Here is a 26,924-nt window from a genome sequence, read left to right on the forward strand (position 1 = left end):
CGGCCACTCGTTGAATGGGAGGGGTTATGCGGTGACTTCCCCTGGGCTTTAGTTTCTCCGCCCTCCGTAAAGGAAAATGGCGGACGAAAAGCAGACAGACGATCAGCTCGTAAATGACGGAGGTGAAATAAGTATTTTTTTTTGTGTGTAGAAAGAGATTCTTTCTAGGACTACAAATGCAGAGCAACCCGGGTTTGGTATCGTTAATGTTTCATGCAGGATGCTACTTATTTGTAGCTTTTTTGTAATCCAAGTTGTTGTTTGCATGTCCAGGCCTGATTTGTGTCCGTGTCCCCAAGAAGACCCAGTGTTTATTGTGGGAAGAAAAAGCAGCATTAGAGAGTCGAATACAGTGGTTTTGTTATGCTTTAATTTATTTTTCAACAACTGAGTTAATAAAAACTTCTTTGCTCCAGAGCGCTTCGCATAGTTGGCAGAGAGCCATTGAATGCAAATAATGGCCAGTGTGCCTGCTGGTAACAGCAGAATGCGGATTTCGAAAGCGCAGACCCATAGCGTAATGCCTGGGATCGCAGTAGCAGCACTGAGACATTGATCATTCATAACGTATGCTACTTTTGTTGTTGATTATTTTGGTGTTACTTTAACACGGTAGGGTTTGTTTTTCTAGTCTTTTCTGACGCACGGCGTTAGCCCTTAAATGAGTGAAAGTATCATGTACGAAGTCCAGATCTGTACACAGTTTAACGTTTTATTTCTCAACCAGGTAAAAGGGGGCAAATGTAAAACAGAGTTTACTCTGTAAAAGCCATGATTAATTCACAGGGCGAGTTTTGTTTTTAAGTAAGAGCACAGTAAACGGCGTTTAGCAGGTGAGGCCCAATGGCCTTCAGTGTAAGGCACGGTAACTTATTTATAAACCATACAGCTTGAATGCCGTGCCACTATTTATTAAATAGTTACTAACATTTTTGTGTTCGTTTCCAGAACGAATCGAATACCCTGTAAACTAAATCAATTGTTTTTATTAAAGCGATACATTTTGATTCTTGTCGTAATTAAATAAACCTTTGTACAAATAATTAGTTGCATTAACTGCAACAATTTTCATTGTGACAGATGCAGTATCTGTTTGGATTAGTTATCTGAATTTAATGACTTGGTTAACCAGTTGAGTTGAATTTTTAAAGGACTTGTTTAATATAGACGTGTGCCATTCCGTGTACTCATTTTCTATTTCTATATCTTCCTATCATAATTTCTGCCGTTACGTTATCGACTGTTACTACGTTTCCCTTCGACGTATTTGTTCGTCTGTCGCCGAGAATACCTGTCTTTAGATGGCGGCGTCAGACAAAACAACGCTTTATAAGCCTTAGTTTGCATTCATTAGAATCGTTAAGTTTAATACATGGTTGCAGTCAACTGAATTATGAATAATATATATGGCATTAAAGACACGGATTAGTATTAGATTACTTTTTTTGTTAACTTTGAGTTTGTTCTGAAAAGGTTCTTCTCTTAATGTTGTTTCAAGTGAGTAAACCTCCAAAAAAATTATAAATATTTTACATAGTATTTTGAATACTGTATACAATTTTAATTTCATGTCATTAAATTACTTTTTTCCTTGTTTAACTTTTGAATTTGAATTTTATTTGGAACCATAACTTTGGGGTGCTTTTATTTTGAGAATATTTTTAGATTAATTTCCATTGAAATTTTAAGTTCAGCTTTATGCCTGTTTGCCATTTTAGTTATTTTATGTCAAACTTTGCCAATACACTAGTCTGGTAATTTTGCAGTTCTAAAAATGCCTGTTTGTTTGTTGTTTCACAAGTACTAGGATCAAGTGAGGACAATAAGTCTGTTCCCTTTTCTTGTTTTCCTCAGCATTATATGCAAGAACTCAAAAGTGGTGGTGATGTTGTATAATGAGTGCAAAAATTGAACGGGTTTGTTTTTTGAAGGAAGTGTTAAAATATATGTATATTGTTGGAGTGCAGTTGGGACATACTACATTTATTTGGTATTTAGGTGCGCCCAGCAATGTGTGAGGGACTGATGGTTTAATAATGCATTGAATACTTTAAACAGCTACTTGCACTTTGTGGTCCAATAATTGTGAAACCATTTGACACAAACTATTTTATTCAAAAAATCATCCAAATCATGGTTCCAAAGGCATCCCATCTTCAGGGTGATAAAAAGCTGTCAACTAGTCGGCAACTACAGTGTCAATATGACCACGTTGAAGGTTTACATGGCTACCACAGTTTGCATATACAGAATAGTAACCAGCCAAAATGAAGGAATTTATAGTTAATCTCAAGAAACTTTAGGGAAAAAATGTGACAAATACAGAACCAGAACTAGGCTTATATTGTCTCTGCCTGATTTCTGGTTTGTACTTGTATAAATAACAGTGAGCTTCCATAACTCTCTTTAATAATTTGTAAAAAAAAAAAAAATTGGAAAATGCCTTAATTTAGCATAAAATTCATAGACTATTGATATGAAGACACACACTCAATTGACTTCATTGGTTGGTCGTTTCACCTAACTGTCTCGGTCTGAGGCCTGTTCCTCACATTTTATAAAACGTTCCAATCTACTGACATGAGGCCAATTTGGAATTACCATTTGCCCACACCTGTGCATTTTGATGATGTGAGAAGAGTAGGATTTTTTTTAAATAAGGTTTTTAGCAGTAAGTGCTAAGTATACTATTGCTTCAGAAAGGTATGTTTTGCTCTCGCATCTTAAATTCTACATGCGTAAAGTCTTAATTTGTGTAACATTTTAAAATGTATTTTTAGACAATTTCCAGACATCTAATTCTACCAAAATTATACGGTCGTCTTATTAAATATGTAATAACCGATAACTTCGTAAGGTATTTTCAATTGTACTGTGCAGTGTGTTCACTGTGACTTGAGCTATGATTATTTCAAGTCCTATTTCAGAGAAATAGGAACATGTCAGGTGAAGATCTCCCCCTTTGTGTTTTGATTTCATTTTGTCAGCTTTGTTATAATCTTTACAGGTCTTTTGTTTTCTTAAAAAATAGCATCATTGCCACTTTTTCCTGTTAATAATTTTGAATCCTTGATATTTGAATTCACTTTATACACAAACCACCCTTTCTGTTTCAGCATTGAACAGTTCAGATTTTATACACTAGTAAAATCCTTTGGTGTTTTTGTGTTACTAAAAGGGGAACTTTGTATGCGTCAGGCTTGCCAGAAAACATAGCTCTGGAGTAGGGAATTATATTTGCCACCATCGGCACCAAGTAATATTAATTAACGCAGTGGTCAGCTAAGTGGAAAAAGCTCATGAAGGTTTTCAAAGAAAGAATGTCTGATATACTGTGTGTTGCAACAATACATCAGAAAGCAGAGATTAAAATGTGCTGAAATGTGGCCCTTTTTATTACTGAGTAGAACTTCACTGTGCTACATGTCTGCTGCTTGCTTGGCAAGGTCTCAAAATGAACTATTTTAAATCACCTCCACTGTATTTCATAATGTAGCATCACCCACTTTGCAGCCAAAGCCCACAGTTTTATTTACATTTGTACACATCCATCCATTAAATTAGAAATTGTAAAATACAAATGAGCTGTACTTTCCATTTGGCAGCTTAAGTTTGTTTAAGGAGTTTTTTGATTTGTTTTGATATACTTTATATTATTCCCTGAGGGGAAATTCTTTTTGGATAACCTTTACCAACCTTTGTTTTTAAGGGGAAGTTTTTAGAACTGTAGCACTCTTTTCATCTTTGACCTTGAAGGAACTCTTCAGTAGTATACATTAAGGGAAGGGAAGACCATAGTGTGTGGTGTTTTTCAGGGAAAAAATTTGATTGTACAGCTCTAAAAAGTGTGTTGATATGTTACTAGTGCTACTTATGTTAAATAAGGCAACCGAACATAGGCTAGTGTTAAAGAAATACTCCACACAAAACTGGTATTTTCTTTTTGTTGTTGCTTACCCAATGTATATGTTCATGCAGAATTGATTGAGCAAGAGTTTGACATAACAGAAGTCAATATTGAGCAAATGATATGATAAATGTCCATGGAGAGAAAGTCATGTTTCTTGTGTCGCATAATCCATGTCTGTGATTGAGTTGTTTGCTTAAATGCGCAAAAAGTATACTTTGCTAAAATATTGGTAAATAGTTGCTTCCAGTATTAACAGCACATACATAAACAGGAAACCTTAAAGCTCAAGCAAGTGACTTTTTGACATGAAGACCCATCTCTCCACATCATTTGTTGGTCACGAGTCTCATCAAGAGATACATTTTTGCATGTTTTGAGCAAGTGATTGTGTGACGGACATGTGTTATGTGTCATATGTTACGTTTTAGTCATATGTCACAAATCATGTTTTGTTATCTATCTTGGTGTGTGCTACAGTATTTTTTTTTTTTTTATTATTATTTTTTTTTTAATATATAAAGTGTTCAATAGATGTTGTTTTCAACTATTGAAACTAGCTCAGAATGCAAGTGTTTTGAAATTCTGGGCTGCTGTTTTTTCTTTAACAGTGGGCTAAATTTAATTTGCCTGTCTAAACTGTATATCCCCCTATACTTTCTTTCACACTGATTAAAGTGCATCAATGGTGGCAAGTGTAGAGTGCTAGAATGTTTTTATACAAATGAGAACTCAATGAACTCTAGCTAAATTGGCCGCTTAAAAGCTACAAAAAGTATTGTATTTAGTATATAATTATTTCAGAGTGAAATCTGAGAAATTCAGTGTTTGCTGATATTGAAATCTCTGACAATTTAAGTAAGTCTTAGTGCTTCATCCATTTTGACTAAGGGCACACTAAATCAGATGCCTGCTGAAAAAAATGCATAATTAGCGCTTGTTTTGATTTTCTTTTTTCATAGAGGTGTCTTCGGGTTATACCAAAAACAGTCAGTTATCCATTTCTCCATTTTAATCCAATTAACGTTCACAATATTTTTTCGTACATTTATGCTAGTTTTATGTTTTCCTGTAGATGATCAAAATAGACTATAGACTGAATAATGAAGATCTTACCAAAAAAAATATAGTCCATGTAGCATGTTTAAAAGATATCAGGTGAAGTGCATGTTTGGCAGAATGTCAAATAAAATCATACTTAATCCCTAGCAGTGCAAAGCCCTAGTACAGGAATTTAAACAATTAGACTTTAGTGTCATTGGTAGTTTTTTTTTATATAGTTCAAATCAAGCTTGATAGGTTAAAATTCCAAATCCTCATTTGTAAATTGTAAATTCCCATATTTACAAACTTTTTTTTTTATTCTTATCAAGAGTGAAAATCAGTTAATCCTTCAGTGTCATGCAAAAGAAGGCGTGATGCTGTAGAATTTTATTATTTCTGTGCTTTCTGTGTCTGGGGCTTGGCTTTGCCAGAGGAAAAATACAGTAAAGACATATGTTGAATTTATTTTTTCATTTTGACTGCTAAGTGGCCCATGTGCTGTGGATAATGTTCTTAGCTGCTGCTGTATTATCTACTGTATCTAACAAACAGCGGACAAGCCATCAGAGTCAGTAAGGGCACAGGCGGCAGAGAGAGGCTCCCTAAAACGAGTACTTAATGAAGTTGCTGCTGCGGCTCCCCTGCTTGGTATAAAGTAGCTCACCTTGGTAAGTTGTTTCGACTCCACCAGGACCTGAAGAGAAGGAAGACAAAGATGTGAAAACTAAGACACTCTCTTCCAGCAATGGAGGAGAGTGCGCAGGCCGAAGCGCGGACAAGCGTTCGGCGGATGAGGAAGCAGGAGATTCCAATGCTCAGCCAGCTCCACCGAAAGTCTGCAAAACTGGATTTGCCGTTAAAATTTCTGCATCAAAGAAGCCCGCTCCAATCTCCATCAAGCTAGGAGCTAATGTGAGTATTTCTGAGTTGTGTATGTCCCTGTTTTAAATAGATGTGTGCTGTAGTTTTCACAGAGTTCATTTTGTATATGTTATGAGTAGATTTTTAGCAAGTGGTGTGTTGTAAAGTTTTAAAAATCAAGTTTCTTTGAAAGTTGAGTGGGAAATCATCATTTTTGCACATTTTAGTGTATTTATAACAACATTTCCAAACAGATTGTCAATGTCCATTTATTTACAGAGCACATATAAAGCAACATCAGTAATGCTGTAGCTAAAGTGCTTTACAATAAAATATACAACATAAATAAAATGAATAGAATAAAATACAGTAAACACAATATACTGTAAACCAGCAGTAAATTGAAAGCAAACAAATGACTGAGGAAGGAGCCATCAGTATCACTGAAGGTTACAGAAAGCTAGAGCATAGAAATGTGTCTTCAATCTAGTTTTAAACAGTTCAATTGAGGGTGACTGCTTGTTGTAATTAAGTAAAGAAATCCACAGACAATATGCAGAAGCTGCATAACCAACTACCTCCCATAGGTTTGTAGGTTCTCTACATATTCCAGTGCGTAACATTGGAGAAATTCTGTAATAAGCATTTAAAGAAGAGATTACGGCCACAGGGGCTGCTTGGTTTTCCTTCCTGCCGCATTCTTCATCAGGGACCAATTTCTGCTGTTAATTGACTTCTATTTCTGTCATTTTATTTGCCATGTTTAAAGACTCCATCAGAACTGATCTTTTTTTCCCATAAATGGTAGCTAAATAAAAATGAGATTTGAAGTCAACCAACAGATCACCAGCTAACTCCAACCTATTTCTCTCAAGAGTTTTTTAATTACAGTGATCCCTCGCTATATCGCGCTTCGCCTTTCGCGGCTTCACTCCATCGCGGATTTTATATGTAAGCATATTTAAATATATATCGCGGATTTTTCGCTGCTTCGCGGGTTTCTGCGGACAATGGGTCTTTTAATTTCTGGTACATGCTTCCTCAGTTGGTTTGCCCAGTTGATTTCATACAAGGGACGCTATTGGCAGATGGCTGAGAAGCTACCTAACTTACTTTCTCTCTCTCTCTCTTGCGCTGACGTAGGAGGGTGTGAGCAGGGGGGCTGTGTGCAGCTGCTTCCTGAAGGACATGCTGCACGGAGCTTCGCATACTTAAAAGCTCAAAGGGCACGTATTGATTTTTTATCTCTCTCTAACTCTCTCTCTGCTCCTGACAGAGGGGGTGTGAGCTGCCGCCTTCAACAGCTTTGTACCAGCGGTGCTTCGCATACTTAAAAGCCAAAAAGCCCTATTGATTTTTTTTTTTGACTGCTTGCTTTGCACTCCTTTGAAAAGGAAGATATGTTTGCATTCTTTTAATTGTGAGACAGAACTGTCATCTCTGTCTTGTCATGGAGCACAGTTTAAACTTTTGAAAAAGAGACAAATGTTTGTTTGCAGTGTTTGAATAACGTTCCTGTCTCTCTACAACCTCCTGTGTTTCTGCGCAAATCTGTGACCCAAGCATGACATTCTAAAAATAACCATATAAACATATGGTTTCTACTTCGCGGATTTTCCTATTTCGCGGGTGGCTCTGGAACGCAACCCCCGCGATGGAGGAGGGATTACTGTAAGACGATTCCTGTTGTTATACCCGTTAAGTTCATGGTTTGCTAGTGCTGTAATCCTGCCACAGCTGACATTTACAAAATAGTTGATTTTCCTTTTTTTTGAGAACCATCAAAATGTTTTATGGACCTGGGGGGTATTTTTTGTATGTGGATTACTTGTTTAGCCTGATGTAATTGTTGACGATTTGGCATAATCCTGGATCTGTCGGTTTTTCGAAACTCTTGCTAGAAGTGTTATCATATCAACACATCCTAATCCTCCAACCTGCTCGGAGCAGGTTTGTCCTATGTAAACAAGGATTAGCTCACACACTTAATCAGTGTCCGTGCATGGAATTCATTCAGTCATGACTTTGCCGTTCATGAATGAGCGACCAATTGATATCGGTACGCAAATCATAAGAAGAGAATTTCATATAGAGAGGGTTTTGCGCGATCAGCAAGATCCTTTATTGCTCCCAGAGGAAATTTTTTTCGAAAGATACCGCATTAGCTGAGATGGGAGTATTGTACCTCAAAAATTTATTAGGACCTTATATTCAAAGTCAAACTCGGCGAAGTCGGGCTCTCACAACCACACAGACAGTAGGCATTGCTTTGAGGTTTTTTGCAAGCGGCACTTTTTTTTTTTATATATACTGTAGGCAATGCAGAAGTGCAGTTTGCCAAGCAATTCGTAAAGTCTGTTTGGCTGTGAAATATTTCCTTCGGGTTTTCATAGTGTTTCCTGGACACCTGCGTGTGCAGACAATAAAAGAGGCGTTTCATGCCATTGCAGGTAGGTAATACACAGGCAAAAACACCCACAGTTCCATAAAGAATTTCACAATCAGCCAAACATTCTTATTTCCCAGGGTTTCCAAATGTGATTGGGACACATGAGACTGATCAGAGTGGAGTTTGATCAAACATTATTTGGAAAATGTACCTCTCCTCCCAATGAATAATCAGACACAATGTCTTCATCAAATATTTGACCTTCGTCAATATATTGTTGGTCAGACAGAACTTCTAGGGATATGACATTCCCTGCAACTGACCCAACAAAAAAAGAGGGCTACTGTATATGGAACCTACCTGTGGCACACATTGAGGACAAATATATGCAATGACCATCCTTTTCCCTGAAATGAAGTGACCACTGCATCCTGCCACTGGTTCTGAGGAGGAGCTTCCCACTGGAATGCCCTCAGAAACTGGGCGATGGGCATTTTGCTGGAGAGCCAACTCTTCTGCAGGGGTTAGGTCTGGACCGTGTGGACCTCCACCTCTGTTTTGCTTATCTGCCTTGTTATTAGCTTTAAAATTAATGTTCTTCACATTATATACGATTCTTTATGTCAACAATTCTTTAGTTATATACCAATATTTACCAGTTTGAAGTATATTCTTGTACTTCACTTTAACCTGTTCCCGTGTTCTCCTTGTGCTTACGTTTTATCTGGAATTATGACATATTAAATAATAATTAATCTGACACATAGGAAATGAAACGCTGCTTTCAGTAAGTACAATGCATACGCATTTAATTTGTCGGCCACATTTTGCCAGCCGTATTTTCTGGTTTGGGCTGCTTTTGTAGTGTTACCCCTTGTGCAATTAAATCTTGAAATTCTTCATGTCCTTCGAATAAAAGGTCTTGCTCCGCTTCTGTGAAGAAAAAAAAAATGCACCCGTTCTTTCGTCATTTTGTTACAGCCTATCAAAGACTCGCTGATCATGTTTTCTAGACTCAATATATATGGGCTTTTCAATCAGTGCGGGTGCGCGCATTCATCTCGGATGATTAGATCCAGCTAGACCAGGGGTAGGCAACGTCGGTCCTGATGAGCCGCAGTATGTGCAGGTTTTTGTTTCAGCCCAGTTCCTTAACGAGAACTCAATTATTGCTGATGAAGCACATATTGCTTAAGTGACATTTTGATGCTTCATTTTAGTGGTCTCGCTTGTTAAGGTTCTCCAACCTTAATTGCTTATTTCAATCTTAAACTGCTGCATTCAGTGTTTTAATTGCTCCTTATTAGCAATAAGATGTAAAAGACAAAGCAGCCAGCAGTTCTCCAGCTAGCTTTTTTCCAATTACATCTGTGTGTGTTCATCATGCACTGTTTGATTTAATAAAACACTTAATATAAAAATGTGACAGACTGAAAATGATCTGTTTTAGGCTTCATATCATTTGGATAATATCCTTGGAAAGGAAAAAAATCTACGATATAAGAGCCTTACATTGCACAGACTAACAAGCCATAAAATTAAATAAGGTCTGAGATTGGCAATGATTGGTTTCTAATTAAGCAATTGGGTTGGAATGAAAACCTGTAGCCACTGCGGCTCACCAGGACCGACGTTGCCTACCCCTGAGCTAGACTAATCTATCTACTACACGGCTGCGTTTGAAAAACCGACTTATCCTGGATGAGTTTCACCGGCATTAACTCGTCCAAGATGAGGCATCTGATCTCGGATGATTTAAGCGACGTATGGAAAATACCCCCCTGAGCAGAACATTACGGAGACCTTCACCCTTCTTTATTTTCAGATATTGTATGATGGACGCAGGTTAGTTGGTCATGTCTTGGCTCACTTTGTGTCATTATTGTTTGACTGCTAATTAAGAAAAAAGAAATAAAAGGGTCTGCATCTTAAATAGGATGTCAATTACAAATAAGGCAAAAGAAGTTAATTAGCAGCAGAAACTTGTCACTTATTAAGAAAATGGTTTGAATAATAGCCTGCAGCCACTGTGGCCCTCTAGGCTTGGTGTTGGAAACCCCAGTCTAGATATTTCTCATATATTATACTTAATTCACTAATATTTGGATAGAGTAGGTCCTAATATTCCTGCCTTTGGGAATAAGTCTGTGGCATAAGCCTGTTATTGACAACAGCAGTAGATTTCTATTATCCAAACCAGAAATGTTTTGTGTGTTTTGGGGTCTGGGGATGGGGTGGTGGCCCTTTTGGACAATAAAGCATAATCTGTCTATTTTTCTGGGGTAAAAGTTTTTACTTCTGTTGCTTTATATATGTTTTTATTTAACAGAAACCTAAAGAGACTGTTCCAAATTTGCCTGTAAAGAAGCCAATGTTAGCAGCTGTGTTTAATGATGATGATGATGTGAGTATGTCTAAAATACAAGTTACATTTATAACTTGCCTGTTTTGTTATCCTGAAATTAATGGTAATCAAATGTGAAAGTGAATTTTCACTTGGTTAAGCACAAGTGTGTATATGTGTTTTTTTAATCATGTCCTGTTTATAGCTGGCTCATGTTTTACAATATTCTACAAATGCTAGTGAAAATTCATCCAGTATTTTCAGAATAGTTTGGCTGTCTGCCCTGTAAAAAATTCAGTACGTTTTATGCTAAATATACTTCACATTTTTCTGTTCTGGGGTGCCATTTAAATTTGATATTGGTCAGAGGTATTGTGTGGAGAGTATGGAATTGAGCCTTATAAAATTGAAAGTTGTTGGCAGCCCCGTAGCGCTTTTTTTTAATTTATGCTATGATCCGTTACCTGAGAGAGGTTGAAGATCAATGCTATATGTTGTTGTACATTCAGATTGATCATTGAAATAAAATTCATCCTTCCATTAGCAGTACCACCTTTATCAAATTCAGCATCACAAGGGCAGAACAGAGATTCATTAACTCGTGTCCAAAAAATAGAACACCTGTACCACAACCTACAAATAAATGTTAAATAGTTCAGCATCTTAAACCAAGTTGTCCAATTAAAAACCATAATCAGATGAAAAACTGCATAAAATGGATCCAGTACGAGTGACCAAGTATCAGAATATGAACTTGAAAACTTGTATTTAATTGAAATTCTAGCAACTGAAGTTGTGATATTGCCTGTTTTTGCACTTGCCTCTGTGTAACAGGGCAAATGTTATGAAAATGGCTTTCCTCCCTCTGCCTTTGTGTTAGTTTGAAAATTAAGTAAACTTCCCAAGTTCTGTGAATGTTTCTTCAGAATAGTATACATTACCCTGCCCAAATAAGAAAGTAACCAACCCCTGTCAATAATTGCAAAATAAATTTGCTTTAGTTGCATGTGCATTTTTTCATGTTGTTTCCCTTCATTTGCTTTGGTGATGTTTTTAAGTGTTTTTCCTGCCCTTGCCAGTGACTGAAAATCATTTTTTTTTTTTAATCATAAAAAGATCCCATATTACTAGCAGATGCTACAGGTTTCAAATACATTTAACCGTGGTTCCTATTTCTGTTTTTAGGAAGGTCTCCGCAAATATTGTTGGGAAGGGGTGGTTGGGACTGGGGAAGGTGAGGGAATCAAACCTCCCAAAACTTACAAACTTGGATGTAATAAATAAAAGTAGTTAAAAATGGAAAACAAAATCAATGATTGGATCAGTTTTTCCAGCTCTATTAAATACAGTGTTACTGTCAGTTAAGATGTACTGCAGGCATCCAAAAACTGTGTCACTGTTTAAAACTTTAATTTTATAATCTCCCAGTATACTTAATTTCCACTTGGCATTAGTGGATGGAGCAGTGCCTGAAATTGACAATTGGGCATTACCTTTGAAGAAATCTTGAGTTGGACATAACTAGAGGTGCACAGTTTCAGATTTAGCAAGTGTTGCATTAACTGAAGAGTAAAAACACATTTTAATCTGTTGCAGCAAAATTAAAATATTTAATACTGTAGATGTAGAGTTAATGTGTCCTTAAAATGGAGTATATAGGTGTATGTTGTGTTGAAGAGCCTTTGGCTTTTAGTGTTATAATTATTTGGGAAAGCACAATCTTGTGTGTGCTGGCTTTAGTTCAGATTGCATTAGTTTTTCTGTTGCATAAAGGGTGATTTGCATAATTTTATGTATGCTGCAACATCTATGCAGTTTATTTTACTGAAACTTTGAAAACACAGCTCAGTTTGTTAATAGTTGTCATTTTTGACTTCAGCCATAAAGTGCAATTATTGGTACAGGCTGTTTCCTGTCACGCTAGACACTTTCAACTGCAGGAACTTTTTCTGGAACCATTAAGTTTGATATAGGAACTGGGACACTTGTGGTCCCTTGCCAATTTGTGTGGTGTGTTTCCAGCACATGACAGGAACTGTAACTTTTATGGAAAATATGTGATATGCAAGGAAGAGTTATGCAGGGTAAAGTGTGGCGTGGTCGGAAGATCATTTGGGAAGATTATTGCTTCGCTGTGGTGTATGGTGCAGCTTACCAGGGAGACAGCTATGAAAAGTGGTAAAGTGCTGAGTGATCCATTGATCACTTTGGACTTGTTGCTTTGATGCTGTGTATTTACTCCTTTGCTTTCCTACACACAGAACTAGTAGTGGATGGAGGTGGTCTGTGTTGGCCAGTCTTGGGAAAGGATGCACTTGATTTTTTTATTTTATTTTCCAGTGTTTCAGAAAAATGTCTTTGTCGGGTGTCAAGTTAGGGGAGTGAGGGAAGTTAGGATGCTGCGTGTTTGTGTGCGTGTGGGTTTTTTTTTTAAAGAAAAGTACCCGTTCATTGTTTTTACTGTATGTGTTTAAGCTGTAGAGTCAATCTTTGCTAAACACTGAACAACTTTCTTAAAATCTCTAAAAATGTTTTACTACTTTTGGAATGCATCCTCAAGAAATATTTAAGGCTCTGAACCATAGAGTAATATTGTTCAAATGAAAGAAGTTTGAGACAGTGCACATACTACTGCAGATTTAATAGGTCCTGCATCATTACTTTCATAATAAGGGTTGTGGTCTAAATATTACTAGTAAGCTTTTTTAACATGACTCTTTGTTTTTATAGAGTGAACCAGAAGAAATGCCACCAGAAGCAAAAATGAGAATGAAAAATATTGGCAGGTAGGAGCTGTAAATTGAAAACAAATACTTCCTTCATACAAATTAAATAACTAGGACTTGGTAAATCAATATTATATTTTTTCTAATAGGAGTATAAGAACAATATCTAAAAATCAGTTATTTATATGCCATACCCATTGAACATTTGTTTGTTACAGAAATGTTTCCAATTAGTATGTACATCGAACACACACTGGCAGCTTGCATACTATTTATAATACTTTTTGTTTATTAAGCATTCGGTGTAAATTCATGTAAAAACAATGATTGTGGAACATTTTTTTTCCTATTTCACTGTCCATCCATCCATCCATTATCTATCCCACTATATCCTAACTACAGGGTCACGGGGGGTCTGCTGGAGCCAGTCCCAGCCAACACAGGGCACATGGCAGGAAGCAAACCCCAGGCAGGGCGCCAGCCCACCGCAGGGTGCGCACACACCCACACACTAGGGACAATTTAGAATTGCCAATGCACCTAAACTGCATGTCTTTGGACTGTGGGAGGAAACCCACGCAGACACAGAGAGAACATGCAGGGAGGACCCGGGAAGCGAACCCAAGTCTCCTTACTGTGAGACACTGTTTTACTGTGTTGCAGAGAATTTAATATTTCATAATATTTTTTTAAATGTTTTTATGTTACTGGCTCGGCTAATTCCAGTACTGTTTCTGATTTATTTTTTTAAATCAACTTTCGACACTAAGCTCCTGCATAACCAGACACAGAAAAGCATTATTTTCTATATTACTGTAGTTTTTATATTTAGACCACCAAAAATGTAAATCTACATGCACTTGTATGGATTAATATTTTTTTAATCATTACTTGCACTAAAGCTTTTTCTGCTGGCTGTTTAAAATATTCATTTACTATATGTATTTTTTTCCCCTAGTGTACCAGCTTGACAGTCCTCGTTCTTGGGAAGTAATTATAAATATGGGTTACTGTTTTAATTATAAGGTGTTTATCAAGAAGATATAAGGCCAACATGCTTATAGGTTTTCAAGTAAAAAACATTTTGCTATTAAGCTCACAAGCCTTTTGTTTACTAAGTAGTTATTTTATTTTTTTCTTTTATCTAATCTTTTTTTAATTGAAAATGGAAACTGCTGCATTTAACACCCACTTGTTTACCATCTCAACTTGGACAAGCAGTGTTTGGTTTTTATTAAAGGACAAAATAAAAATTTCTGAATTCATTATGGTAGCTTTTCTTGCTGTTTGTCTAATTGTGTAGGATGACTCCTCTGATTCTTTTTTTTCTCAGTTTATTATTCCACTTTAATGTAATGGCTAATATTCGGGGCTTCTCTCACTGTGGTAGTCTGCTTTACTGCCCTCTGTTTACAGGAAGAAGTAAAAGTTGTGCGCTCACTCAACTACCGTAATACCTTACATAAAGGTACTGTAGTAAGGCACTACACTTCGTTCTTGACAGTAGGGGGTGTGCGATATGGACAAACATTTTATCTCTATTTTCTGGGATTTTGTTGATAGCAATAAGTAGCTATTATTTTTGCTTCCTTCAAAAATGTTTGTAAAAGTCTTGTAGTAGCTCTGGCTTGCTATTAATAGGATATTATCTGTTTTTTTTACTTATGATATTAATGAAAACAACATACTTAAAGGAATACTCCACCCAAAAGGATACATATAATATATAATGTGCTTCATGTGAATTTCCCATCGGGATTAATAAAGTATCTATCTATCTATCTATCTATCTATCTATCTATCTATCTATCTATCTATCTATCTATCTATCTATCTATATATCTATCTATCTATCTATCTATCTATCTATCTATCTATCTATCTATCTATCTATCTATCTATCTATCTATCTATCTATCTATCTATCTATCTATCTATCTATCTATCTATCTATCTATCTATCTATCTATCTATCTATCTATCTATCTATCTATCTATCTATCTATCTATCTATCTATCTATCTATCTATCTATCTATCTATCTATCTATCTATCTATCTATCTATCTATCTATCTATCTATCTATCTATCTATCTATCTATCTATCTATCTATCTATCTATCTATCTATCTATCTATCTATCTATCTATCTATCTATCTATCTATCTATCTATCTATCTATCTATCTATCTATCTATCTATCTATCTATCTATCTATCTATCTATCTATCTATCTATCTATCTATCTATCTATCTATCTATCTATCTATCTATCTATCTATCTATCTATCTATCTATCTATCTATCTATCTATCTATCTATCTATCTATCTATCTATCTATCTATCTATCTATCTATCTATCTATCTATCTATCTATCTATCTATCTATCTATCTATCTATCTATCTATCTATCTATCTATCTATCTATCTATCTATCTATCTATCTATCTATCTATCTATCTATCTATCTATCTATCTATCTATCACAGCTGACTCCTAAAGCTTTTCATATTCTTTGTTGTGGTTAGTTCAAAAATGGTGAAACAAGTTGTTGAGCTGTCTTTAATGGCGACTGGTTTCCAATATAGTTTGTACATTTCTGTCTTTTGAGCAGCTACCAACTTTTCAAAGTCAAACCACCTCCAAGTGAAGATGATCCAGCAATCAAATCTAACAATGTAGATTGTGTGGCTGGTGGTTGTCTGTATTTTGTCTCCTGGTACTGTCTGTCCACTCATTTTTAAATAGCTATGCTAGCTTAATTTGTGGAGTGTTGATCATGTGCACTTACAGGTGCTGGTCATAAAATTAGAATATCATGACAAAGTTGATTTATTTCAGTAATTACATTCAAAAAGTGAAACTTGTATATTAGATTCATTCATTACACACAGACTGATGTATTTCAAATGTTTATTTCTTTTAATTTTGATGATTATAACTGACAACTAATGAAAGTCCCAAATTCAGTATCTCGGAAAATTAGAATATTGTGAAAAGGTTCAATATTGAAGACACCTGGTGCCACACTCTAATCAGCTAATTAACTCAAAACACCTGCAAAAGCCTTTAAATGGTCTCTGTCTAGTTCTGTAGGCTACACAATCATGGGGAAGACTGCTGACTTGACAGTTGTCCAAAAGACGACCATTGACACTTTGCACAAGGAGGGCAAGACACAAAAGGTCACTGCTAAAGAGGCTGGCTGTTCACAGAGCTCTGTGTCCAAGCACATTAATAGAGAGGCGAAGGGAAGGACAAGATGTGGTAGAAAAAAGTGTACAAGCAATAGGGATAACCGCACCCTGGAGAGGATTGTGAAACAAAACCCATTCAAAAATGTGGGGGAGATTCACAAAGAGTGGACTGCAGCTGGAGTCAGTGCTTCAAGAACCACCACGCACAGACATATGCAAGACATGGGTTTCAGCTGTCGCATTCCTTGTGTCAAGCCACTCTTGAACAAGAGACAGCATCAGAAGCGTCTCGCCTTTGGACTGCTGCTGAGTGGTCCAAAGTTATGTTCTCTGATGAAAGTAAATTTTGCATTTCCTTTGGAAATCAAGGTCCCAGAGTCTGGAGGAAGAGAGGAGAGGCACAGAATCCACGTTGCTTGAGGTCCAGTGTAAAGTTTCCACAGTCAGTGATGGTTTGGGGTGCCATGTCATCTGATGGTGTTGGTCCTTTGTGTTTTCTGAGGTCCAAGGCCAACGCAGCCGTCTACCAGGAAGCTTTAGAGCACTTCATGCTTCTTGCTGCCGACGAACTTTATGGAGATGCAGATTTCATTTTCCAACAGGACGTGGCACCTGCACACAGTGCCAAAGCTACCAGTACCTGGTTTAAGGACCATGGTATCCCTGTTTTTGATTGGCCAGCAAACTCGCCTGACCTTAATCCCATAGAAAATCTATGGGGTATTATGAAGAGGAAGATGCAATACGCCAGACCCAACGATTCAGAAGAGCTGAAGGCCACTATCAGAGCAACATGGGCTCTCATAACACCTGAGCAGTGCCACAGACAGATCGACTCCAGGCCAAAGGAGCCCCAACTAAATATTGAGTGCTGTACATGCTCATACTTTTCATGTTCATACCTTTCAGTTGGCCAACATTTCTAAAAATCCTTTTTTTGCATTGGTCTTAATTGATATTCTAATTTTCTGAGATACTGAATTTGGGGCTTTCATTAGTTGTCAGTTATAATCATCAACATTAAATGAAATAAACATTTGAAAATACATCAGTCTGTGTGTAATGAATGAATCTAATATACAAGTTTCACTTTTTGAATGTAATTACTGAAATAAATCAACTTTGTCATGATATTCTAATTTTATGACCAGCACCTGTATACTTGCACACACACAGTAGTCTATGTACTAGGCTTCATATAGTCTTGGTGTATCAGACAATATTTGAAGATGACCAAGAGTGAATTTTGCTTTAAACAATTAAGCAGCTTGCCAAGTGTAACATTTTTAAACCAATCTAATGCCTCGTGAAGGTGGTCTCAATGTGGGGTGGTGATTTTTGAACTGCAAAGAACAGAGGTGCCCTCGTTAATTTGATCTGACAGAGAGCAGCTTTGTGTAAACACTGTCATGCCCTGTCAAAAGGAGGTGAAAAGGGTTTAACTCTTTTAGGGCTAATTTTTTTTTTTTTGTTTCTTTTCTCCCAGGGCTGAATATTTTTCCAAAAACTAACATTTTTAAAAAAAAACACAAAGCAATTGTTTAACATATCAAATCAACAAAAAATATTTACTTTTGACAAATGTTACTGTCTTGCATGTTGTATGAGCCTGCATACTCTATGATTTCACATACATATCACATACATTTTACACAGCAAAGTCTGATCTTGCTCAAAGCAGCCAATTTCAGTCATTGCCACATTGCACTCCTTACAATATATGTTGCTTTGGTGCCTATTTTTCAATTGTCTGTTGCTGCACTTTCTCACATATATTGTTAGTGTGTACTGTAGAGAGACAAGTCACCCATTTGCCATCGTGCCATGCCACTGCCACCAAGTTTTCTGCCTGCATGAAAACCGTATTGTCACCTCTTCATCTTCTGAAACTTTATGAACTTTATGTATGGCATTATAGCCTGGCTCACCACATGGGATTTGCTTCTGTTTATTACAGAAGTGAATAAAACTTTGCAGCAGCACGTACCTAAGCCACCAGGGGACAAAACACGTTTGGACCAATGCTCCCTGAAGTTATATCACCAGTTCTGTTCCATCTCTATTTGTAATGCCACAGCGCGCTTCATCTCGTCTTTCGTTGTGGGTTTCCACTTTGAAAAACGAGAATGCAATGCAAAGGCAGCCCGCGATTCAAAAAAAAATCTCTGCCTACCTGTTTGTCTCGTCTGACAGTAGCTGAAAAACAGCATCAGGAGAGAGCAGCCTGAAGTACAGCAGCTGGTGATCTGTCGTGTCCAACAGCAAGCCATGCCGTCTTGTAAACTCTGGTAGCCAGATCGGCTCTCAACGGATCAATGTCTGTGTATTTATCCCATGCGAACCTTGCCGTAGATGCATCAGCTGCGCGAAGGCACTCAACTGGCAGCAGATCCGCTGGTGCGGCATCGGCTGGTGTCTGATCAGCTGATGCCTGCTTCTCACTCTCTTGCTCGATCTCCTGATCACTGCCAATAAAATCTGATTCTGAAAAATCAAGAGTCCAACTCCGCGATAATGCGCAAAACATTGTCTGCCGAGTGTTTTCTTTTCTGCACTTGCTTCGCTGCCTTTTCACGTCGGTGCCATCTTGCCATTGTTTACATTTCGCAACTCATGCACACGCAAGGTTTAGTTGCCGAGTCAACGAGTCTAGCATTCCTCCAAGCACAGAGGGAATGCCTGTGACGTTACAGTAAGATTTGTCGCCATTAACAGCTGATTGTTGCCCCCTACCCCCTGGATGTCGACATTCGCCTTCAACCCCTCCTGTCGACAAAAGTCGACATCCGCCCTAAAAGAGTTAATAGAAAAGAGACACACATCTGCCTAATGACATCAGTAGATGCATGCAGGAGGCTGCACAGTAATAATTCTTTACATTTATATAGCGCTTTTCTCACTATTCAAAGCGCTCTCCACACAGGGACGACCCGGGAAGCGAACCCACAAACTCCTTACTGCAAAGCAGCAGCACTACCACTGCGCCACCTGTGAGGATAGTCACTGTCTTGCAGCACATTTTAAATGAATAAAGTAAGTTAACAATACTGTCTAATCGAAAATGCAAACAAGCTGTACCAGAATAACTGTAGCGTTTTAACACATGGTATATCCATAGAGCACAATGTTTATCTAGACTCTGTTCACTGTTAAGACATACAATGATACAATCATCAAAAGGTCAAAGGTATTGTAGCAGACAGAAGCACTTCTCAAACACGCCTCTTCTGTTGCAGTGCTCATTAAAATGTACAAATGAAAACATTAAGCTTTAGTTGCAACCATTCTGCTGAGCCTCCTGAATGAATAACAACAATTTTAGCTTTTTATTTTCTCTTCGTGTTGAGTCTCTTGTTCAGTTTCATTTACTGTCTCCCTGAACCTGCTTCAAACTTCACAGTCTGAGAATTGGGCTTTGGTGTTTAGGAAAAGTCCCGTGGTTGTAGCCTTTGCAGCACAGGACTTCATATCTACTCACTACAAATGTTTTAACAGGTTGTCCTCAGATGTTTATTTTTGCTTGAGAATCACTTTTGGCCCTGTGAGACTAGGCTACGTGATACAGGGAATATGTGCACTCTCAAGGCATGTTTTTTTATCGTTTTAAACAATATCAGTCATACTCAATACTGTCAGCTTGTACATTATTAAAACAATCATAAATATAGTAGATGATTAATATTGCACACCCCTCCTTGACATTATTTTTTTCATTTTTTTCTTTGAACTTTTTTCATTTTGGCATATGTAGACTTGCTTCTAGCATTGTATACCATGTGTATCTGTGTGACGCAAGCATTTTAGTTATCAAGAGTGACACATGCTTATTCCCTGGTTATGGTCTCCATTGCTAGCAAAATGATGACTAACCACATTGCACAGTATAACTGCTGTCCATGTACTTTAAACAAGCTTTTGTTTTTATGATACGAAAATATAATTCTCCCTGTGACACCAACCTATAAAACAACCATACTGAGATGACAGAAAAGCAAAGACATGAACAGGGAAAGCAAAGGGAATGTCTCAGTTAAACTTGCTAGTTTGAAATGTCAAAATGAAAAACAGTGAGTCACAAGTATTGGGGTACAGTATACACATAGTGCTAAATGCAGTTCCAGTGGTAATGTACAGTAGGCCATTTCTTCACTGTGTGTTGCCATTGTGGCATACAGAGAGTCTAAATCTGTAAGAGAAGTACACAGAACATTTTGTATTATGTTTAATATGCCATGGCAAGGACTAATTCCTTAACACTATTTGAAACGGGGTCAATAAATTTCAGTCTATTGATAGTACAAAGGACAGTTTGGACCATTGAGAATCGTGAAAACAGCAGAAAATATCAAAAGGGTGAGACAGGGTATAGAGCAGGCTTTGACATTAGGCATGAGCATGATATCTGTTGGCGGCATTAAATATTTCAAACTCGACTGTTCAAACTGGATTGGCCAAATTCTTCAAGATTTATGCTGCCACCCATATAAAGTACAAATAGTGCATGAAGTTTATCTAATCTAAATTTGTAGGAATAATTTTGTTGTATGACTCAACCTTTTGTACTCGGTTCATTGGTTTGTTAAATGAAAACCAGAATATGTTGAGTTGTTAGTGAGCTCATTCAGAAGAAGGCTTTGTTAATGGTGGTGCTCATAAGCACCATGCATTATGAACCAACTACTGTCTTATTCTGTGTTGTGTAAAAAGGTGTTGAATAAGGAACAGCCCCATCCACTGTTTATATTCATTTTTGTGTTATTCCCTTTTTTACACATTGAAGTGAAATGGCTAAAAACAAACAACCATACTGAGTCAAGCTATTTTATCAGACACTTTGTTTGCCCTAGCACAGAATGAGGGAGAGAGCAGGAGAGAGTGAGCGAGAGCCCACACAGCAAGTGGCCAGAAAAATAGAGATTGTGATATCTCATAGAAGAACATTAAAATAAAGCAAGGAATAAATTGCAGAGACTTGGTGTCATGCTGGCATATATCCTAGAGGCACAGTGTGGTCCACGTGATCTTCCAATACTTGACAGAAATGGCCAGGAAAAAGGCTAACATTAATTTACATATTTCCATGTAAGCGTTTACACGCTTCACATTCTTTATAAAAACATTCAGCAAATTTTTTGGATTTTAATATCCCTATTTCCAGCTTTATTAAACTTTAAACTAAGATATCAGATGTTCCCTGTTTTGAATAAATATTAACAGTTTGTTGGTGTTTCACTTTTTTTAGTAATATTGATGAATATTGATGATTGATACTGAAATCAGGGAAAAAAAATCCTTTAGTGTTTATTACATGGCCATTGTTATCTCTCCATGTATGATTCTGCTGTTATTGTAACAATTCTCTTCTTGCATCCCAGTATGATGCCTTGTTTTTATCCATCCATCCATCCATTTTCCAACCCGCTGAATCCGAACACAGGGTCACGGGGGTCTGCTGGAGCCAATCCCAGCCAACACAGGGCACAAGGCAGGAATCAATCCCGGGCAGGGTGCCAACCCACCGCAGTGCCTTGTTTTTATATTAAAAAAAAAAAAAGAAAAAAAAAAAAAGTCCTTGGATTAAAAAGTTAGACTCCCACTATAGACTCTGAAAATGTATTAGGAAAGTTAAAAATAGTCCAGGCTATATTATGTCTCATTATTCTGAGATGTGACAGGGTAGTACGAATATGAAATAGCTGTTTTTATTTTCTGCAGACAAAATTTGGAATTCAAGTGGCATTAAAGGAATACTACTGCCAAATGTAACAAGTATGTTTTGGTTACAAATGACTATACAGTCTGCACTGGTGGAAAACAGCTCAACATTGTTGAATTCATTAAATGAAACTGAGCAGAGAACAGCTGCACAATAGTCATTCAGATACCAGCTAATGTAATACTCTGCAGTGAAACTTTCTAAGAGCACAGTATACACTACTTGCACCGATCTCAGGTCACTATGCTAAACCACAGTAGAATCAAAGGAGCACGTCAAGGCAGCAGCTGAAGTCTTGTAAGTCTTACGGGATTCTTAGCCTTTTATTTGCCGATGAGTTGTGAGCTCTGAATACAGTCAGGTTTTCAGGCGAAGTAGTCTATGATTATGGGCTGTGTATACTTAGCCATAGTGCAGTCTAATGAAAGGTGCCCTAGAAATGTTCCATGTGAGTGAGTGTTTGAACAAAGTCAGAGTATTACTGGGGAAGTTGTAAAAAGTATCATTGCTTTCATCATTTAAAACATTGTGACATTCATGTAGCTGAATTTCTTGTAAGAAACATTGGGCAATGATAAATGAGTGGTTTAAATTACATTAAATATTTTGTTGTCATTTAGCAGAACTCTAAGTTCAGCTTTTGAAACTGTAAAAATGTAGTGACACGTTTTTTTACCCATAGTACATTGTGTTTGACTTTGTGTGTTCTTTTACTATTTCAAACTGCTTACACATGTGGGAAGCCCATTATAATGAAATATTTTGTTGCAACAAATATGAGGAAAATACGTATAGTACTGTGACCGGGGCCACTGGTGATTCGCCATGTCTAATGGCAGCGCCACAAGGACAGCTGCATAGCTGCTCTGCTGCGTCTGGTAAACAGTAAGCCATGGGCAGGGAAATTGGTTGTCCTCTGCAGAATCAGGGTTACCGCATACCATTTAACACCAGGCTTTAATCTGCTCTTCCTCAAACTCCCCATGATCTGTCAGGAGCACATCTGCCAAAGCAGTGTTTCTGAGCCGCTGGTGGTCTTCTAGTCTGATGATGGGAGCTAAAGCAGGACAATTGCCTGTGCTGCGGCTTCTAACCGCTTCTATTCTGAATTGAAGTCTTGACACTACCTGCCTTCTCTTTACAGTAATAAACCACATGTATATTTTCCTTGAAAAGTTGGACTCGGCTTCTTGTCTCTAGTGCAGGAGTCTCCAACTTTTTTTCCCCTGAGAGCTACTTTTACAAAATGAAAACGGCCGAGAGCTACTCATGTTTTCTGACGTTTATACTCATAGCTTATTTCAACCCAAACAAACTAAATAAGCTTGTTTTGCCTGAACATTTACAAAATGTTGGTGTCTACAGCTCACATTTTGCATTAAAACATCACAAAAAGTATTTAGTTCACCTGCACATTTTCTATGTCTGTAAGCATTTTCTAGTGTATCTCACACTATTGAATTAAAACATGAATGCTGTCAAAACAAAACAATGCAATTACAAATACACAGATATTACTTATTCATTTGTCATTTTGTTACATGTCGCTGCTTCACGTCACGAGAGTATTCACATGTCCAGTTGCATGTGTGATGTGTTTTTTAGTCAGGTAGGTGACTGGCACTGCATGGAGTCAACAAGAGAGGTGTATGGTGGAGTGTAGCCACTTAGATTCACTCTTATGGAGTCATTTAAATATTCATCTGTCAGTCTTGTTCTGAACTTTGCCTTTTCTGACCTGAATGTCATGAAATTAGACTCAGAGGTACGTAGACCCAAACAAAGCAGACATTTTCAGAGCTGCTTGGTGAAGATTCTTATAGTTGTCTGGCTCTACTAAGCTCCAGAAATGCTGAGAATGCTGTTGAGACTTTAACTGCACATTATTTAGAAGGTTTATTAGTGTATAATATTTAAAATCCAATGTCTCTGTCTGTATGCCTGTCTGCTTTTCACGAGAGAACTACTTAACGGATTTAGATTTTTTTTTTCTATAATTTGCTTGAACATTCCGGTTGATTTTGCGACTTCTCTCATTTCACTATGTATCAGAGTTCGCTTGTGGTACCGATTTTTATTTGCGCGAATTCCGGGATCCATGCAGTGGGTCGGGGGGAGGGGCCTTCCTCTCTCACTCGCCAGCTTCGGGTCGTGTACCTTAACTCCGCTTAGCTACCGAACAAGAGAACAATTGAAATCAACTTTGTTTGATATTTAAAATAAAGTGTTACTTAGGTCTTGATGAGTTTGTGGCTGGATATTCTCTTAAGTATATGCCACATTGAAAAGAGATTGCAATTCAGATTGTGGATCGTGATTTTTTTGGAAAGATCGCCCACCCCTAATTTGACTAATCAAGTTTTCAAATTTATGTAGGATTCATTAACCCGTTGGCAAGCTACTTGGAAAGGGGTTGTGAGCTACCGGTAGCTCTCGAGTGACATGTTGGAGACCCCTGCTCTGGTGAAACTCAGTGACCCAAGCTATATTTAAAAAAAAAAAAAAAAAAAAAAGTGCTGCTTAAACTGCAAAAACTATTTTATTTGAAATTGAGACGTTAGATGTAACTTTTTTAAAAATGGAAATACAGGTATGCATAGAATGAAAATGAGACACTAGATTTAACTTTTTTTAATAGAAATACAGAATGAAAATGAGTCAATAAATGACTATGAAGGCGCATTTCCAAACTTTTCCAAAATTTCTTTGGGAAGAAGAAACTAAAACATTTCATACTTTACCACCCAAAGACACCTGTTTGCAATTATACTGCACCATTTTTCAGATACTTCAGTTTTACTTTCCTACTCCGTTTCCTACTATGCATCCAGCTAAAATCCATCCAACAGAATTTGTCTTGAGACAGGGTGGTGTGTTAGTTAAACAACCATTCAGCTTTACATTAATTGAACTTGCTGAAACAATGCATGTGTAAATTGCATGTGGTAATGTTTTTAGAAACCAATTCCATTTTGGATCTTTTTTAATTTACATTTTTTGTGTATGTGTGTTCTCTCTCCTGTTCAGAGATACTCCTACATCTGCTGGACCCAACTCATTTAACAAGGGGAAGCATGGATTTTCAGATCACCAAAAGTTATGGGAAAGAAAACTTAAAAAACAGATGGATAAAGTGCCCCAAGAATAAGAGAAGCATCACACTGGAGGACATTTTGGATTGGATACCGTCTCCCTGCCTCCATGACCCACCCATAGTCACATTTAAAATGCAAATTTGATTAATTGAAATTATGTAAATACATAAAGACTTTATTATTACCTAGTTTCTTGTTGGATGCTGTTGATACATCATATGGATAATATTTCAGTTGCAACTCACAAGGCTTAGATTTTACATTGAATGGTTATGATTTATAGACACACTCATCTGCAATTGTCCATGCTACCAAGTTCCATAAATGCAGTAATTAGTAAACATGGCATTTAATATCATTTGTGGAGTATTGTTGAAATCTGTTAATGCAAAGTGATTTCAATAACGTGTAGAAGGTACATATAACAACTATGAAAATCAAACCTATTTATTAACACATCAGTACAAGCCTTTAGGTAAAAAAAAGGCTTTAATATGTGTCAAGTATTTTACTTTCCTCCATTTTTCCCTCATGTCTGGGACTTGTATGTAAAGTTATTGTGTATGTATTTCTCTTTAGACTGGTGAGTAATTCAGGCTTTTTGATATTGGAATCTCTGTTGCTGTTATGTAAGATTCATATTTTATCCAGAGTTGTATTTGTCAGGTTTTTTTCCCCCCACCACACTAACTTTTTTTAGATGTTTGATTATATGTACCTCTTGTGATGTGAGCATTGCTGCATTCAAATGAAAAGGTTTATTTCCCTTGCATTAGTTTATTGTTATATATTATCGGGTTAAACCTTGGAATCATGGTTTTGATTTAATTTCTTTTTTAAGAAAATGTGCTGTTTATTTGCAAGATTTAAATAACAGTATTGCTGTACGATTTGAATCGGCAGTTAGCTAAACATTTTTATTTCAGTTAAGTTTCTTTGAGGAACTGAATAAATAGTATGTGCAATTTTTTTTATATGAAAAGCTGTATAAGACTATTACAATCTAGCGTGTTCACTTGTTAGTCTTGAGCCCCATTAGGTTAAGATTTTTACAGCAATGCCTGAACTCCTTAGTTGACAACCATCACACTAAGAAAATTACTTTTGCTTAAATCACTAGACTATTTTTTATATATATATACATATATGCCTGCTTGTTGCATTGTGTGAATTGTTTAGTGCTGTTAAAAAGTGATGCTCATTGACATTGAGAGCTGACATTATTAAAAAAAGCTTTTTGTTGTATGGACAACTTTGGTCTGTACTTGAAAAGGTGTATTCTACTCAGTTTTCCCGCTGTATTTTGCGTATATGAATGTGAGTTACAGATAATAACCCCTTGAATGGCTTAAGATGTTTGTTCAGTTATTAAAAAAAAAAAAAAAATTGTAAATCTTTACTGTATAAGAAGTAAAATATCCATGACTTGGAATCTTACAATTTCTGCCTCTCTGTCTACTGCATTTTTTTTATTTTTCGCCACATTAGGCATATGTTTTGTTTAATAAACTTTTTTTCATTGTGTTATTACCTATTTTTGTTTTAAGTAACGGATGCATTGAGATGTACACAAATGTTTCTATGCTTGAGAAGCTAATGGTTATCATCATCTATAGCAATCTTCACCTGAGATTTTTATCTGC

At 36.9% G+C, this 26,924-nt stretch overlaps 1 protein-coding gene across 1 annotated transcript; it reads left to right on the forward strand.

Moving 5' to 3' along the window:
* On the forward strand, positions 1-25,614 carry LOC114650364 (PEST proteolytic signal-containing nuclear protein-like). Its single transcript, XM_028799944.2, has 5 exons — positions 1-122; positions 5,643-5,863; positions 10,531-10,605; positions 13,276-13,331; positions 25,214-25,614. Exons 1-5 carry the CDS (start codon positions 77-79, stop codon positions 25,332-25,334), a joined length of 519 nt encoding a protein of 172 aa, XP_028655777.1. The 5' UTR covers positions 1-76; the 3' UTR covers positions 25,335-25,614.
* Positions 25,615-26,924: the final 1,310 nt, after the last annotated feature.

Source organism: Erpetoichthys calabaricus, chromosome 4 (assembly GCF_900747795.2).
Source record: "Erpetoichthys calabaricus chromosome 4, fErpCal1.3, whole genome shotgun sequence".
NCBI lineage: Eukaryota > Metazoa > Chordata > Cladistia > Polypteriformes > Polypteridae > Erpetoichthys > Erpetoichthys calabaricus.

Bases quoted from the DNA above. Each gene is read 5' to 3' on its own strand.
- LOC114650364 (XM_028799944.2), top strand. From the start codon at position 77: ATGGCGGACGAAAAGCAGACAGACGATCAGCTCGTAAATGACGGAG. The intron at 123-5,642 runs GTGAAATAAGTA...CGACTCCACCAG, and splicing joins TCAGCTCGTAAATGACGGAG to GACCTGAAGAGAAGGAAGAC. The intron at 5,864-10,530 runs GTGAGTATTTCT...TTTATTTAACAG, and splicing joins CCATCAAGCTAGGAGCTAAT to AAACCTAAAGAGACTGTTCC.